The sequence below is a fragment of the Echiichthys vipera genome (assembly GCF_963691815.1).
Source record: "Echiichthys vipera genome assembly, chromosome: 22".
NCBI classification, from domain to species: domain Eukaryota; kingdom Metazoa; phylum Chordata; class Actinopteri; order Perciformes; family Trachinidae; genus Echiichthys; species Echiichthys vipera.
Window position 1 is genome coordinate 13,201,145 of NC_139847.1, and position 15,751 is coordinate 13,216,895.

General features: G+C 38.9%; 2 protein-coding genes across 8 annotated transcripts in view; one reads left to right on the forward strand and one right to left on the reverse strand.

The window, feature by feature from the left end:
- rpl34 (ribosomal protein L34) overlaps positions 1-15,751 on the forward strand; it is a 189,308-nt gene that overhangs the window by 25,305 nt on the left and 148,252 nt on the right. The window lies entirely within an intron of this gene.
- Positions 1-15,751, reverse strand: part of col25a1 (collagen type XXV alpha 1 chain) — a 158,594-nt gene that overhangs the window by 3,719 nt on the left and 139,124 nt on the right. The window contains exons 20-38 of one of the 7 annotated variants that reach the window (XM_083937553.1): positions 15,084-15,128; positions 14,302-14,346; positions 13,960-14,037; positions 13,428-13,451; positions 11,418-11,462; positions 11,262-11,306; positions 10,907-10,987; positions 10,737-10,799; positions 10,518-10,568; positions 9,109-9,135; positions 8,296-8,376; positions 7,832-7,867; positions 7,253-7,306; positions 7,079-7,132; positions 6,527-6,553; positions 5,589-5,642; positions 4,032-4,118; positions 3,610-3,687; positions 885-923 (exon numbers count right to left, since the gene is read on the reverse strand). In XM_083937553.1, the coding sequence (XP_083793679.1) occupies positions 885-923; positions 3,610-3,687; positions 4,032-4,118; positions 5,589-5,642; positions 6,527-6,553; positions 7,079-7,132; positions 7,253-7,306; positions 7,832-7,867; positions 8,296-8,376; positions 9,109-9,135; positions 10,518-10,568; positions 10,737-10,799; positions 10,907-10,987; positions 11,262-11,306; positions 11,418-11,462; positions 13,428-13,451; positions 13,960-14,037; positions 14,302-14,346; positions 15,084-15,128 (1,014 nt within the window). Of the gene's footprint in view, positions 1-156; positions 451-884; positions 924-3,609; positions 3,688-4,031; positions 4,119-5,588; positions 5,643-6,526; positions 6,554-7,078; positions 7,133-7,252; positions 7,307-7,831; positions 7,868-8,295; positions 8,377-9,108; positions 9,136-10,517; positions 10,569-10,736; positions 10,800-10,906; positions 10,988-11,261; positions 11,307-11,417; positions 11,463-13,427; positions 13,452-13,959; positions 14,038-14,301; positions 14,347-15,083; positions 15,129-15,751 lie in introns of those variants that run through there. The other 6 variants (XM_083937548.1, XM_083937552.1, XM_083937547.1 and 3 more) reach the window with 6 other exon arrangements.

The window sequence follows — 15,751 nt, forward strand, 5'->3', positions numbered from 1 at the left end:
GCTGCATGAATGGGCGGTGAGCTTGTTCAGACCAAACAACACAAAACACCTAGCGTTTGGTGTTAGAGAGCCAGTCCAGATCCTCCTCCTCCACTTCCTCCTCCTCCTCCTCCTTCCAACGTCTCCTTTCGCCCCCCCCTGTGAATCTGGCCGGGCTGCGACGCTCCAGTCAGTCTGAGCCATGCAAAGACTACAGAGACAAGTTCTGCTGCCAGCCAAGGATCTGAACTCCACGACGATGCGGATGTGAGAGAGCGGACACACGTGGTTTTCCACACAGTGATGTGAGTAGAAGCAGCTTATGGTGCGAAACTTGGGACGGTTATCTCTTTTCATCATTGTACACATAGACTTCTTTTCTTTTAGACATTTTTTTCCATTAAAAAAAACTATAAATACCTAAAAGAAGCATTATTTACAAACTCCATGCGTTTCAGGTTAGAGTGATCACTGCAAGAAAAACACAGGAGAGAGAAGGACATGAAGATGGGCATGTTTTCACATTGTTTCATGGCTGAGTTGTACAATCTGGTTTGACACAGTGAGATTTTTCACACAACGTTGTTACGACTTATTTAACAGAAAACCCATGCAAACATAGAGAAGCTGAAACCCACATGAGAAAAATGATCTGACACGGAGTGAACTAAATATAAGGAGCAATGTCCATGTCAATTTAACAAGAGAGAGTAATTCGATCACAGTCCAAAACTAGGATTTTGTTTCCCCTTTCCAGAAATATTCCAGAAATCTAAATACCAATTAAGGGACTTTTTACTGTAGCTTTACATCATTTTAGATATGGTCCTTATATTTATTCACTCTGTAAATGTGTAGTTGACCAACTGAAGTCTGTCATATTACTCAAATGTATACTTGTTTACCTTCTGCCAGCATCCAGGCATTGGTAATCCATCTGGGCCCTGTTTAGAGAAGAGAGGCAGGGAAGAGAAAAAAACATGAACCAGGAATGGGAGGTTTAGTGTCAACAGATGTATCAAATGAACACAAACCACATTCTGGCAAGGATACACTGCCACACTCTAACCACAAGCAAATGATCATATCAGAAGGCTTAACTTATCCACATTAATTATACTATTTCTTTTGTTGTTGCGTCATGATTTAAAAACAACACGAGCAAGCTGTTTGCAGTTTGCGGCTGTCTCACAGCATAAAAGATGACTTAAGTCCTCTAAATTGAAATAGTTTGTTTCATGTGGAGCTGCTGACTTGTGAAAACTGCAGCCCCTTCAACTAAAGCATTTGCATCATCTTGTCCATGTTGAAATACAGCACTTTGAGCTATGATGTGTTACTTTAGAGGTAAGGCTACGTCAGAATACAAAATGCACAAACTTTCTCTGACTGGATGTGAAATGAACTCTTTGTGTAACAGGAGCAGGAAAAAGGTCGATATGACTGTGTTTGTATGTCTCTACCATGCTCCATCAAACAGATTTACATATTAAAGGGATAGTTTGGATAATTTGAAGTGGGGTTGTGAGTATTCACAGTACTATAGCTATTTTGTAGTCACTTTTGCTTTTGTGGTTGCTTGCATCTCTGGAAGTGTCTCTCTGTCTGTCTTTGTCCCTCTCTGTCTATCTGTCTGTCTTTTCTCTCTTTCTCTCTCCTTTTCTTTCTCCCCAACCGGTCAAGACAGATCTCCGTCCTCCATAGAGATGGGTCTGTTCGACGTCCGTGCCTGTTAAAGGGAAGGTTTTCGTTGCCGCTGTGTACTCAACGGGGGAATTGTTGGGTCTACGTAAGTCATAAATAAGGCATAGAGTGTGGTCTATACCTAAAGTGTCCTGAGATAACTTTGTTATGATTTGGCATTATAAATAAAATTGAATTGAATTGAATTATTTATTTAAAGTCCACAGAAGCAGGCAGGAGGACAGACGTGGAGGCAAAGCAATGAACTGCTGTGGATGGGGACAACAGAAAACGTAAATCAATATCAATTAAAGTGTACTCTAAGTCTTACCTTACCGTCAGACAGCCCTTTCTGACGGGGAACCGAAGCTATTCTACACCTCTTTAAAGCCACCAGACGCCATTTACAAAAACGAGAGTTGTTAGGCTACTGCTGCCTCGATTGGTTAGTTAGTTGTGTTAGTTTGTTTTATTGTGTGTCTTCTAAAAAGTTCTTCTTCTTCTTCAACAAAGTCACACAGTGACACAAACAAACTAGACAACCGGGGCAGCAGTAGACCAGCAACTCCCTGTTAAGTAAAGTTACTGTTTTTGTCAAAGGCTGTGAGAATATAAAACATTCTAAATAAAGCATACACTTAATATTGACTTTTGTAGGTGATTGAAATATGTTAGCTGCTGCCCCCCAACGTCCACATCAGTACATTGCTTAGTTTCAGCGCCTGTCCTTCTGCCTGCTTCTCCAAACTGAGGGTGTGTTGACCGCCATCTGCTGTAGGCAATACACTGACTATAGATAAGTACCTCATACCACCCCACTTCAAGATGTCCAACGTATCCATTTAAGAGTCAATCAGAGACCACTCATCACATTTTTTTGAACTTGAAAATGAGTCTTCATCATTAATGAAGATAACATGTTCCCTCTCAAGTGTTATATAAAATCATATGAAATATTACATGTGATGACAACTGCGAGAGTGTATTCTAATTCATGCACATAATACACAGCAAAATATAGCTCATGCACATCAAAATGTTGATGGTTTGGCTCTCAGATTTTATCATAGTTGCCCCGCAGTTGAGATTCAAAACAACAATGAGCTGGATTTGGGGACTATAACAAAATCAGGGAGTTTATCTTAAAATAATGTTATTGCATCTGATGTAGATGTAATTTAATGAGATGACATTTGTGATGGATGAATGTTTTATAACCTACTATACCTTATTTTCTTGTTTACACACAGCATGCTTATACAATTGCTATGGCCTTTTAAAATGAGTATACTTAAACGACTAACATTTCTACCCATAGTGTCCCCATGCATTAAACAGCATTGTTTCAGAAGCGGAAAGCATCATAACAAAACCTGAAAATAAAAATTCTTCATCTTGAATAGGTTTGGAGCAATAACCACTTTAATCTGTTTTCCCTTGTCCTCATGGTCTGGCCCAATTGGTACAAATACAGCAAGGGGAAAAGAGGAATTAACAGAGTAGAGGAGGGGTCCATGTGCCAGTAGCATGGGCATCAGTAAAGGAGTCTGTGTTAGCATCAGGTTAAAAGGTAACTGGATCCATGGAGGAATCAGCGGGAAGGAAAAGGATTTAAGCAGAACTTTTTTCCAGTTTTAATTAAGGGAATGGAAGGGTTCAGTTAGAGGGATAGATTAAAGTATCAACTATATCAATAATCATATGTTTCTTTTGGATATTTCACTTGTAATGATGTGTACTAAAGAGGCTGCTTGCAGTCAGGAAGTTAGTGAAGTACATGTTGGTGTATGTTTTCTTTTTTTTTTAACAATTCATGAATGAAAAATGTAGTTGAAATATAGGTGTATTCATTCCTGTCAAGCTTTCAAGTCATGCATGGTTTCAGTAATGACTGAAGGTGAGCAACATGCATGGGCAAGAGGTGCAGGAAAAAGAGAAATACTGTACCAATTGGCATGGGGCATCCAGCCCGTCCAGACCTGGCTGCCCTGGTTCCCCCTTTTCACCCTTAAATCCCCGGAAACCCTGTTTGCAAAGATGACCTAGGAGTGTTACTGGGAGAGAGGTGGATGACCCTTAACCCCTGCATCCATCCACTATGACGGACACAAGGTGGAGGGGACAAGGAAGGAGCTGCCCTGTGAGCTTGCTGATACCACAGCCCAGCCAAATTATACCTTTTTCAGCTTTTAATGGCATGTTTTTGTGTCTGAATTGCAGAGCTACAGGACAGTAATGGAGACTGTGTTTCAGGTTGCTATGGTGCGGTGGAAGCTGGGTATCTGTTTAGCCACAGGGAGCTCATCCTTGTTTGGGACGACTGCCCTAAACGGCTGGGAGGCGAATTCCAGCTCACAGTTGGGACATACCAATGGGCAGGGTGCATCTAATCCAGGGGCACCCTGTTCTCCTTTCTCCCCCTTAGGCCCTTTTTTGCCCTTCTTTCCCTTCTCCCCCTGTGAATACAACGTTTTGGTCAAGTTAGCATCATATTTGGAACATTTGGGACAGCACTGATATTAGGAGGGATGTGATTAAAAAGGGAGGCTATGGCTCACAAAGGAGAGACACATGGGCAACGTTAGATAGGAGGGGATACCACACAGTATTGGGTATTCCAAAAACATTCCTTAGGACAGGAAGAGGACAAAAAAGGGGAACATTACATTAGGAAGGAGTAAATAAGAGCTGATCGCCAAAAGGGGTGTCAAGGGCACAAAGGATGAGAAAGAGTAGCAGGGAAAAACCTCCAGAAGGACAGAATTAAATCTACTGCACACAGAAAAAGTTCAACTCTATCCCGTCATATTTAGATTGGATTTAGTTACTTACATCATTCAACACATGCATTAGAGAATACAAAATACATATTAAGAAAGAGGATGCCAAATGTTATACGAAGTTGATATAAAAGAAACTTAAAATGATAACATAAGTGTTCTTCGTACTAACCTTCACCTTCTTCGACGTGCAATTTTGGGTACAGGATTGTACTTTTAATGGTATGAATTTTTCAGCAAATTGAACTATACCATATTATGTTTTTAAAAGGTAGTCCAGAACAATGGTTTTGAAGAAATTATCTACCGACTATCTAACTATTGACATTTCAGGCTTTTCTTTGTAGAGGGATATCATTTGTAGCCTCTTAAATATGGTATGGTTAAAGTGATGACACAGTGAGAACATAAAAAAACTATTGTGTGTTGTAAAATACAGGGACTCAGAGATATGAGAATGCCAAATGCAAATTGTGTTTTCCTTTAAGGAATGGGATACAGTTTCTCAAAGACATCAGAAACACATTACACGTGTTAGGAAGTGTGGAAACGTACAGATGAAGCACAGACAGATATAAACTAATGTATACACAAGCAAGGGAGAGGTTATCAACAGGCTCAAGAACTCATGGAAGTCATGTTTTAAGGATGGTCATGCATGAAAACAACAGAAATAAAACTGAATTTTCGGAGCCTGCTGTCAATGGACTTGTGTGGTCTGGCATGTTGAAATCACTTATGTATGCCTCAGAGGGACATTTGACTTATGATTTGGAGAAATGAGATGACAAATCATTCAAAAGTGGAGAACACAAGTTTGAGAGGACTGGGGATGATATTTTATGGAAAAAGATATTCAACACTGTATGGAGTTGTTATCCAATTACTGCGAGGAAGTCGCAATGCAGTTATATCAGTAACAATATAAGAAATTCATTAGGAAGCGTACAACATATTTAATTCAAAATTCCTTCCAATAACCATACACACTACCTTTGATCAGCAAATAAAAGATTAGGAGAAAGGTAAACATATCATAAAAAGCAGCTACATGAAATAACTATATTTCCTCTCACTGTCCATTGACACCAGTCCTCTGTTATATGTTAGAGGGTTGACAAGCCATAATATCCTATCTAAATCTACCTTTTCTCCTCTTTCCCCAACGTCGCCTTTCTCTCCCCTTAAGCCTGGCAACCCCTGTAAAAGTACAACTCCACTAAATGACTCTGTCTTTACTATACAAACACAAGAGAGAGAGAGTGTGTGTGTGTGTGTGTGTTCTTGTCCTGACAAAACTGAGGAAAACACATCAGGATCAAACAAAAAAATGAATAAATCAAGAGCTGGAATAGGGTGAAAGGTCAAATAAATTGACACCTAGTGAAAGTGGAGGGATGTGCAACAAGAATATGTACATTATGTAAAATATGGAACTGGCTTTAAAATATAGAAAGACTTCAAAGCTGAAAGTTTATTATTAAAAACTAAGCCTAATACATTTTTATATCAAATCTTGAGAGGATTCAGCCATCACTGATTATCTAATTAGCACCAGGTGTGGAGCACTACATAATATTCACAAAGTAAACTATTATTCATACTATGAGTATATGTTGAATATGCGGCGCAGATGTAATATGACAAATGCTGGGTTATTGTCATTTATGATTTGTGAATTAACTAGGATGTTTATCTCACGATTACAGACTAGTTGGATTGTGAACGTGTGCTAACTTCAGGTACAGAATATATTCCTACGGTACCTTTAACTTTTAGCATATATTTGATGACTTAGGGGGAAGCTGAAGTCTTGGGAATATAGGGTGTGGGATTCTTGTAGGATGAGGTTTAAAATCAATTTAATTAGACGGTGCTAATTAGACAATTACTGATGACAGAGGTCAAATCTTGTTAAGCTTGTTTGTTGATTACAAAAGCAAAACATTTATTTCTTCTATGTTTAAAAGCTTTTTGCCAAGCACCTCTATACTGGAAGAAACATTCACTGTCACCTCAATAATGTGACTTTTTGTCTCTCTGCTTCCAGAGAAAAGCAAAAAAACAAAGATAAAGACACTTACATCCAAGCCTGGTGTTCCAGCAGATCCCTGCAAATAAACAGTACTAGTATCACCATTGTATAGTTTACTTTCACAAAATGTTGATATTTACATGCATAAGCCTGCACAAATATACTGACCACACCTTTTTCAGTAAATGGGGAAAATGTAAGCAGCAAACAACCTGTGCCTGTTTAATATAGCTGACATTAATGCCTTTTCTAGCACCAAAGTTATTATTAGAGAAAATATTCAACTTCAGTGACGATGGTGGAGGTGCTATTAGAAATAGTGTGGAAGACTGTTGTCTCTGTCACTACACGTGGGAAGTGTGTGTGGGCAGGACATGAGCTGTTGCCTCACGTGAAACACCATATTTTCGGTGTGCTGCTGTCTCTGTTTAGGTGGAATTGTCAACCGGAATGGCCATAAGGACTTCTCAAAACTAGGACTACACATAAATGATTTGATAAAATAATTAAAAATATACACAAACTCACAAACATTCCCTCATCCCTGAATAAAGATAATCAATAAAATACTTTAACATGATAATATTTTCATCAAACTTACAGGTAGTCCATAAGGTCCCCTTGGTCCTGGATCACCTGCTGCTCCTCTCTCACCCTAACACAAATGAATCAGTGTTGTAATAACATGAAACCACCCCCCAAAAACACCTTCAATTAAAGCTGATGTAATGTATCATAAGTCAGATATAAGGTCAAAATCCAATGTTGATCTTACTATGTCACCCTTTGGCCCAGCTGGTCCAGCTGGACCCGTAGGCCCGTCCATGCCCTGCAAAGAGTAGTGTTGTCATGGTGAGTTTACATCATTGGAATAAAGCAGGTAATTTGAAAATAAAAATGATCCTCTAGACAAATACCAGATGGAACGCAACAATGTTAGCGTCCGCATTTGTACAATATACCCATCTGGTTTGACCTACAACCAGCACACAGAACTGTTGCTAGTACACGTGCACTGGCCACAAAGGACATTCACGTACAACACTGCTGACACAGTTAATGTATGAGTGTGTGTTAATGCTGTGTTAATGCAACACGGGACAAAACAAGAGCCTTGAAATGACTGCTGCATCAGCGTTTGTATGCTCGCTATCCTGATAATTAAACTCAGTGTGGCTTAACTCAACTTAGCTAAGATGTAAACATCCAACAATTGTTTGTGTAACTTTATTTTCAATCACAGTTAAATACTATAAAATGGGGTGATGGTTGGTGAGGGACTGTATGAAGGGTAAGAGGGAAAACAAGTAGACAGATGTTGGGTGGTGAAGCCTCTTGGTCACATGACACTCACCCTAATTCCGGGCTTGCCGTCCAAGCCGGAGGCTCCCTGCGTGGTTATGGAGGTATGAGTGACATGAACAAGGCGGGATTAGTACCAGATGAACACTGTTATTAGGACAGGTTGATGACTGGGTTTACAACAACTAAATTACACTGTGTTACAGAGAAAATGAGGACAGGAAATGGAGAAGGCCATACATACACACACACACACACACACACACACACACACACACACACACACACACACACACACACACACACACACACACACACACACACACACACACACACACACACACACACACACACACACACACACACACACACACACACACACACACACACACACACACACACACACACACACACACACACAAATGTGTGCATCAGACAGGGCTAAAATAGATTTCTATGGTTGTCAGGACAGGGCTTTGTGGTTGGAGATATCCCATGGTGCACTACTGTACTCACAGGGAGACCCAGTGGTCCACGGTCCCCTTTGTGCCCTGGTTCCCCTCGGATACCCTTCACACCATGCAAACCAGGTTCCCCCTTGAAAAAAAACCAAAGGAAACAAGTGAAGAGGGCAAACTTGACCTCTGTACTTGTGATTGCATCCGTGCCTGTCTCTTCGGTGTAACTTGATATACATAATGTACAAACAATATAATGTCTTCTAGACCTGCTTCTGTGGTTCATCATGATTTACCGTAACTTCAGGGCTTCGAATAATGATTATTTTTATCATTGATTAATCTGCCAATCTTTTTTTCTAGATTAATTGATTAAACGTCTGGTCAGTAAAATGTCAGAAAATAGTGCAAACTGTCCATCCCAGCTCCCTTAAAGTCCAAGGTGATGTCTTTAAATGTCTTGATTCGTCGGTCGACTTGACCGACTCAGAATTTAGGTTGACGAATAGCAGCACTAGACTCAAAGATCAGAAGCTGCAGTAATGCTACAACTTTCTACAAGACATAGTGAAGATGCATCAGTGACTGGACGTAGAAGATGCACACTTAGTGAGGGCTTGTTCTTTTCTTTGATTAATAAATGTTTCAGATTTGGATGGACACTGATTATCTGACGTGTCTGAGGATGCACAACTGCACACACACATGAACAAATATTTAATAGGTATTACAGTTACATTTGAATCTCACCAGAGAGCAACGGTAAAAATAACTAGTCTTAAGTCTCAGTTTCATTACAGTCATAATGACCTGAATGTTAACTGTTTTACATGTGATGTCTTTGCACTTTTACTTTCTTGTTGAGATTTACCTTTGCTCCAGGGAAACCATGGGGGCCCTAAAAACATGAACACATTGCAAATCATTAGTTTGTGGCTGGTCTCATAATCAAAAATATCATTAGACTCATTTCATACAACTAAACCAAGCTTTTATTTATTTTATATCTATCCTCCTTTGACTTATTCTCCAAATCACAATAAACAAGTGCAGCACTGTCAAGTTTCCTGCTGACAGTTTATCGGCTAGATAATGTGTTTTTTACTGTGTCTGAATACCCCAAGAGGTTAATACAGTAACAAACCAGAAGTATCCTGAGTTTGGTCTTTTAGCCATTAATACTAATCTGTTTGAACATATTTTTAGAAACAAGTACTTCATACTTGAATTTTAAACCATTGCTTGGATTTGTTGTAACGTAAAGCAGGGTAATGGATCTGTAACCACAGCAATGTGACCCATGTGTCGTCATGTGTTTTCATTCCTATAAAGACGATAATTAAAAACACCCGACTATAAACACATTGGACTCATTCACAAATTGGAGAAAGTTTTCAATCGTCTGCATCATTGACTCCGCCCTCTTCTGGTTCACCTCATATCTGTGTAAAAGATTCCACTACATCTCCATCAACAACCACAAATCCCACATCCTCCCCTTCTCACACGGAGTCCCTCAAGGCTCAGTGCTTGGTCCAGTCCTCTTCATTCTGTACATGCTCCCACTAGATCACAACATCCACCGCCATGATCTTCACTTTCACTGTTATGCCGACGATACTCAGCTGTACATTACCAACAAAGCCATTACTCCCGCCATTCTCTCTACCCTCACCAACTGCCTCACAGACATCAAAACCTGGATGAACCACAACTTCCTGAAACTCAACAGCAATAAACCGGAAATCATCATCTTTGGCCCAAAATCCATCCTTCCCAACTTCCAGAACTTATTGTTGAGTTTGTGTTTTGTACTGTCTCTTATGTTGAGTTTTATGTATTGAAAGGGACAGAGATTCAAGATTACCCTAGGCTTTATATGCTGTGGTGCGGACATTGGTTTATGCTTCATTCTTGTCCTTATACGAGGGGTCTGCAATCTTTTCAATATGAGGTGCCAAGTGTCCTGGTAATCTATGTTAGTGATATATCAATGTTAATCTTGCCATTGTTTAACAAGCCCGCTCTGAAAGAGGTCATTTGGTATGCAGATAAGAGGCTACTTCAATATTTTCAAAAAACTCTCTTACACACACTAGTGCGGCATTGGTAAAGATACTGCGTGCCAATGGTGGCACATGTACCTGACCACTGCGCTCTACAAAGAAACATTAAAATAAAATAGATACAATTATAGTTTAATAATGTTAATTGAAAAAATATTTTTGTTCCTAAATCACAGTATGTCGTCCACTGATGAGACTTTTTGGAAACACTCACCATGGGTCCTGGGGGTCCATGGGGCCCTGGTGCCCCTGGAGTGCCGATGATCTGCACATATTAAATATAGATATTTTATCACCAAATCATGATGTCTTTTGTCTGCAGATTACATCAACAGCACAACACATAACTGTTTGATGTTTGCAATGAACAGCATCTTTACTACAACAACTTGAGTGGGTTTATGGAGTGTCATAATACTTTAATGTGACTTACTGAAGAACCTTGAGGACCAGTTAGACCTGAATCGCCCTTATCCCCTTTTACCCCATTGACACCCTGTGGGACAAAAGCTTCATGAGACGTGTGGATTCTAGATACTAGAAGAGTTCTAACAACCATAAACAAAGATTCTTTACAGGCTAAGTATTATGATATATTCTTACAGGTAGTCCGGGTAAACCAGTTGTCCCTTTGTCGCCTGAAGCTCCAGGCATTCCCATGTCTCCTTTAGAACCTTTGTAGCCCTGAGAGGGGGGGCAAACATGTAAACAGAAAATTAAAAAGCAACTATTTCTATTTTTTACCCTGTGGATATTTATGCAAATGCATTTTGTGCATAGTGATTAACACTAAGATGTATAAACACTATTACATCTCCATTAGGCATGCTCATTCCTCTGAGATAATCACCAGTTAATAGCATCACCAATATAAAGTGATTTAAGTAAAGCTCTTTCCTCTTCATAAATCAATTCAGAACTGAACTAATCTATAAATGATTATGCATAATGAACTCACTCTTTCACCATCAAGTCCAGGGAGACCAGGCATACCACGATCCCCCTGGGAGAGGACAAAGACACATTTTACAAACACAGTAGAAATTCAGGTTTACCTGATGATGATTTTTACAACTGTAGGAGAGTAATATGAGTGCGGGAAAATAAGGTTTACCTTTTTACCATCTGGTCCGATCGGCCCAGGAGGTCCAGGAGGACCCTGAACATAGAGGCAGAGGAGGAGATTCAGTTAGATTTTTACACAACTGAGGAAATCTACATTTGATTGGGGTTGACCATTTCAATATCCAATTATTGTTTGAATACAAGAAACTACATTTCATCAATGGAACTGACCATCACAAAACGAATTGACTTGAAAAAAGCACAAAAAGGTTAGAAATCAGTTATGAACTATGATGCTCAACTGAAAGACACATGCCAAAGTCAAAACCATATTAGCTACAACATACAGATACATTATTATCATTAATTAACAGATGAGTGAGTTACATATTTTGTTGTTTGTTTATGATCACGTTGAAACCTAAACATTGTTTTCATTCAATTTTGAATAGTTTTTGGGGTGATGGAAGGCATTCCTACTCTGTATTCACACCTAAGTTTTAATGATTTGTTTCATGGTGGTAGCTTCAGGGACACAAGGATGATTTGTCAAAAAAAGTTCAGCAGTGTGATTCTAAAAATGCTAATCCTCTACAATGCTTACCAACATAACACATTTTTTACGTTGGAAGACAAACTTTAGTGCCAACTTCACAGAGCAAGACAATGAAAAAAGGGTTTCTAAACTCTAGTCCACTTTGAACAATTTCTGCAATTTCAAATGTATGCAGTCTTTTGCATGGAGAATAAATCATATACTTAGCTACACTTAGCATATGTAACTTAAACACTAGAATAATGCTACAATATGTGACACTAAACCTGCTAATTCCATACCATGCTAACCAACAATATCCAAATAAAGTCGAGTTTTTGTTTCATAAAGGATACTTTCTCAATAAAATATAATTTTAGATATATCCTGTGTGATAGAAAACATGCCAACATAATACATGTTGCTTTAAAAACATGTCACTTTTGCAGAGTAAGGCACAAGAATTTTGAACTATTTTAAATAATGAAATGTTATTTTTAGCTTTCTTAGCTTATATACTTAAATGTAATATTTGGTTGATGACAGGGAAATCAGTGTTCAGTGACATTAACTTAATTCCACCCTTTATCTCTTTAATGTATACAACCATTCCAGATTTTTTATGTGGACGTTTAATTACATGTGAATTAAACATACGAATTTAGGACTATTCAATATACAAGTAAAAAAAAAGTAACAACAGCAGTCTTAAAGGAGCAGTGCATAGGATTAAGTGGCAGTTGAACAACTGAATACCTTTCCGCTTGCCCCTCCCTTTCCAAACGTGTAGAGAACCTATAGTGTCATTTAGTTAACATGAAACTGAAAAAAGATCCTCTCTAGAACCAGTGTTTGGCTTGTCTGTTCTGAGCTACTGTAGAAACATGGCATTGCGGAAGAGGACCCACTGCCTATGTAGATATGAGTGGCTCCTTCTTAGCTAACAAAAACACAATGATTGTTAGTTTCAGTTGATTATACACAAATGAAAACATAGAGATTGATATTATATTCCATTTGTGCCAATATAGCCACCTAAATCTTACACATTGGTCCTTTAAAACTAGATTTTGAACAGAGACACTCTTATAGACAGGGCCTGGAGAATATGCAATATGCAAATATGCTTATCATATAAGTCAATATTATGCTCAATTAAATTAACACCAGCGTCTTGGTGTTCTTTGGCCTGCTTAACTTGCTTGGCAATCTAGTCTTAATGTGCTTGGAAGGATTTTGACCAGAAGTGTGACTTTTGGAAAACCTCTTTTCAAATATTCTCTCATGAGGTAGTTTTAATAGGGAAAACAACCAGCAAGTCAGGCAGCCTGATTGGGTCGATCACACAGAAGCATAAATGCAGCGCTTCATACCATTTCATTCAATGTTAAGCAAAAATGTTGCTCGGTGAGGCAGCACAAACACAACAAGGCAGTGCAAACCAGGGTTGGGCCCATGCGAGGACAAAAATATAAATCACTCATGGAGATGACACAATGAAATGAATACACAGAGCCTATTTACCGTTACTGTAATAGTGGTAATCTTCTGCAGAGGGCCAAAGGAGAGATAAGATGCAGAGGACATACAAGAAAGAAACCTTTGTGTCAGCACACTTCTGCATGGATACACCCTTAAAATGAGCTATTTATTGTATGTTAGCCTGTGTATCTGTAAAAGGTATATCTGAATAGTGTTAAGTTATTCATTCATTCTAATTTAAGGAATATATCATGCTTGAAGATGACCGATTCGTTCAGCTTATAGTGGAGTTTAAATGTAAAAACATGCCTAAATACAGCACAATTTGCAACCATATCTTTTTACAAAATATGTATTTTGTCAATCTTCAGTATGGTTTAACTATTTATTATGAGGCAACCCCATGTGTGTATGGTTGTGAACAGCTCTAGGTCATTATTCCAAAGCAGAAATACCAACACAAGATATATGTATGATGAGATTTCACTGTCATCTACTCTTCCAGATGTAGGTCACTTTTGAAGCAACACAAATGCAAAAAAAACAAGGTGGGTTAAGTAACGACTGGTCCGACCTGCAAAGCCTCCTGAATGTTTCCATTGTAGTCGATGATTTCAGTGGCTCCTTGGTCTCCTTTCTGACCAGGTGGGCCCTGCACATTATTGATATTGAGAAACACATTTTTCTTTCATACTGCACACCCACTGTATACATAATGTCAGAGACATGCAAGACCAATATAATTTTTTTCAAAAACTGCTTTGGTTTGACTGCTGCCCCCTGGTGGTAATCAATGTGTAGTGTGGCATGTTCATGGGAAATCAAAGTTTTTAACGTTAAGCAGCATTAAACATCATGAAATCATTCAAGAAAGGGGAAAATAGAAGCATTTATCTTATTTAATGTACTTGCTTACCTTCGGGCCAAAAGATCCCTGGTTTCCTGTTTCTCCAGTCTCCCCCTAATGTCAGAAAAAAACAAAAAGCGCTCAAAGAATTGCCATTATTTAAAAAACAAACTACATTCTCCTATTATGGTGCAACAAAATCTGGTATTTTAAATCACAACATAGTATGACACATGACTCTGCTGTGACTCTTCCTTTTGATCATATTTTAAGGTAGCCTGGGAACCAGACGAATCTGCCAAGCTCATGTTTCATTTGCTCTGGCAGGTATGTCCTGTCCCCCTCACATTCAGACACATTTCCAGCTGGCCAGATCCTGGGCAGACTATTTACACGCTTGTATCTCTGGGGGGGGGGGGGGGGGGGGGGGGGGGTTAAGACTATGACTGACAGAGGAGCATCTTGCTTGAATGTATTTACTGCGTCCAGCACAGTTTACCAGGCTCAAGAAACTCAGCTAAAACGGCCAAACTAAGCACAGGAAACAAACTATTGTTTTCTCCTGATAATGAATGAATTATCTTGTAATCCTGAGGTAATAAAGCTTGTTTTTTGCATCTGAAAAGGGTGTTCCTGCTTACTGTTTGTCTGCAGGAGTCAATGACGTGTTTTAAAAAAGTGCTTGATGTAAGACATTCCCACACTACATGAACTGAACACGATATGTGACTAAAAAAACACAGTAAACATCAAATGGTAGAAATCTAAGACCTGCAAAAGCTAATTAGAAGATAAGTTAATTAAGGTGCTGTGTTCACTGAATTTAAAGAAAACATATCTGCCAAACTCACCTTTGACCCTTTCAAACCAGGTGTGCCAGATTCTCCTTGTGAACCCTGACATGAGTAGGAAAACAAAGATAACGTAAAACTCATAAAACAAACTTTTTATGGGTTCAACTCAAATTCATCCTAAAAAAAATAATGCTTTTAAATTGCGCATTTCACAAAGGAATATCATCAACCTCTCATACTCCTCCCGAGAGAGCAACACAGTCAGACGCACTGACATAAGCAGCTTTTAATATGCCATAAATGTCGAGCAATGGAGAGAGTGTTTATTTGAACTCTGGCACTGATAAAGGAGGGGTTTCACTTTGGGGGTTGCTAATAGGATGTGAACCAGATCTGTGGGTCGTCTAAGTTTAGACTGGAGCTTAAGCTACCTGCTGGCTTAGTGCCAGACATAAACAATGGTAAGCACATTTATGTTTGATTTACTTAACGCAGACTCCAGGGAAAGACTTGAACTTATAACAGGCTATAATGGTTTAGCCAGTTCTTTATGTTATCATAACTGAATATTTGATGAATTGATGGAATTGTGGATGCATTCTACATTTTCTTATTTAAAACTCTAACTTTAGTGTGTGCAGAAATCAGCGAGGCTCTAGATGGCAGCAAAAATCTATGAATTGCATGGGTAAAGGACAGGGAGGAAATGTAACTAAGTACATTCA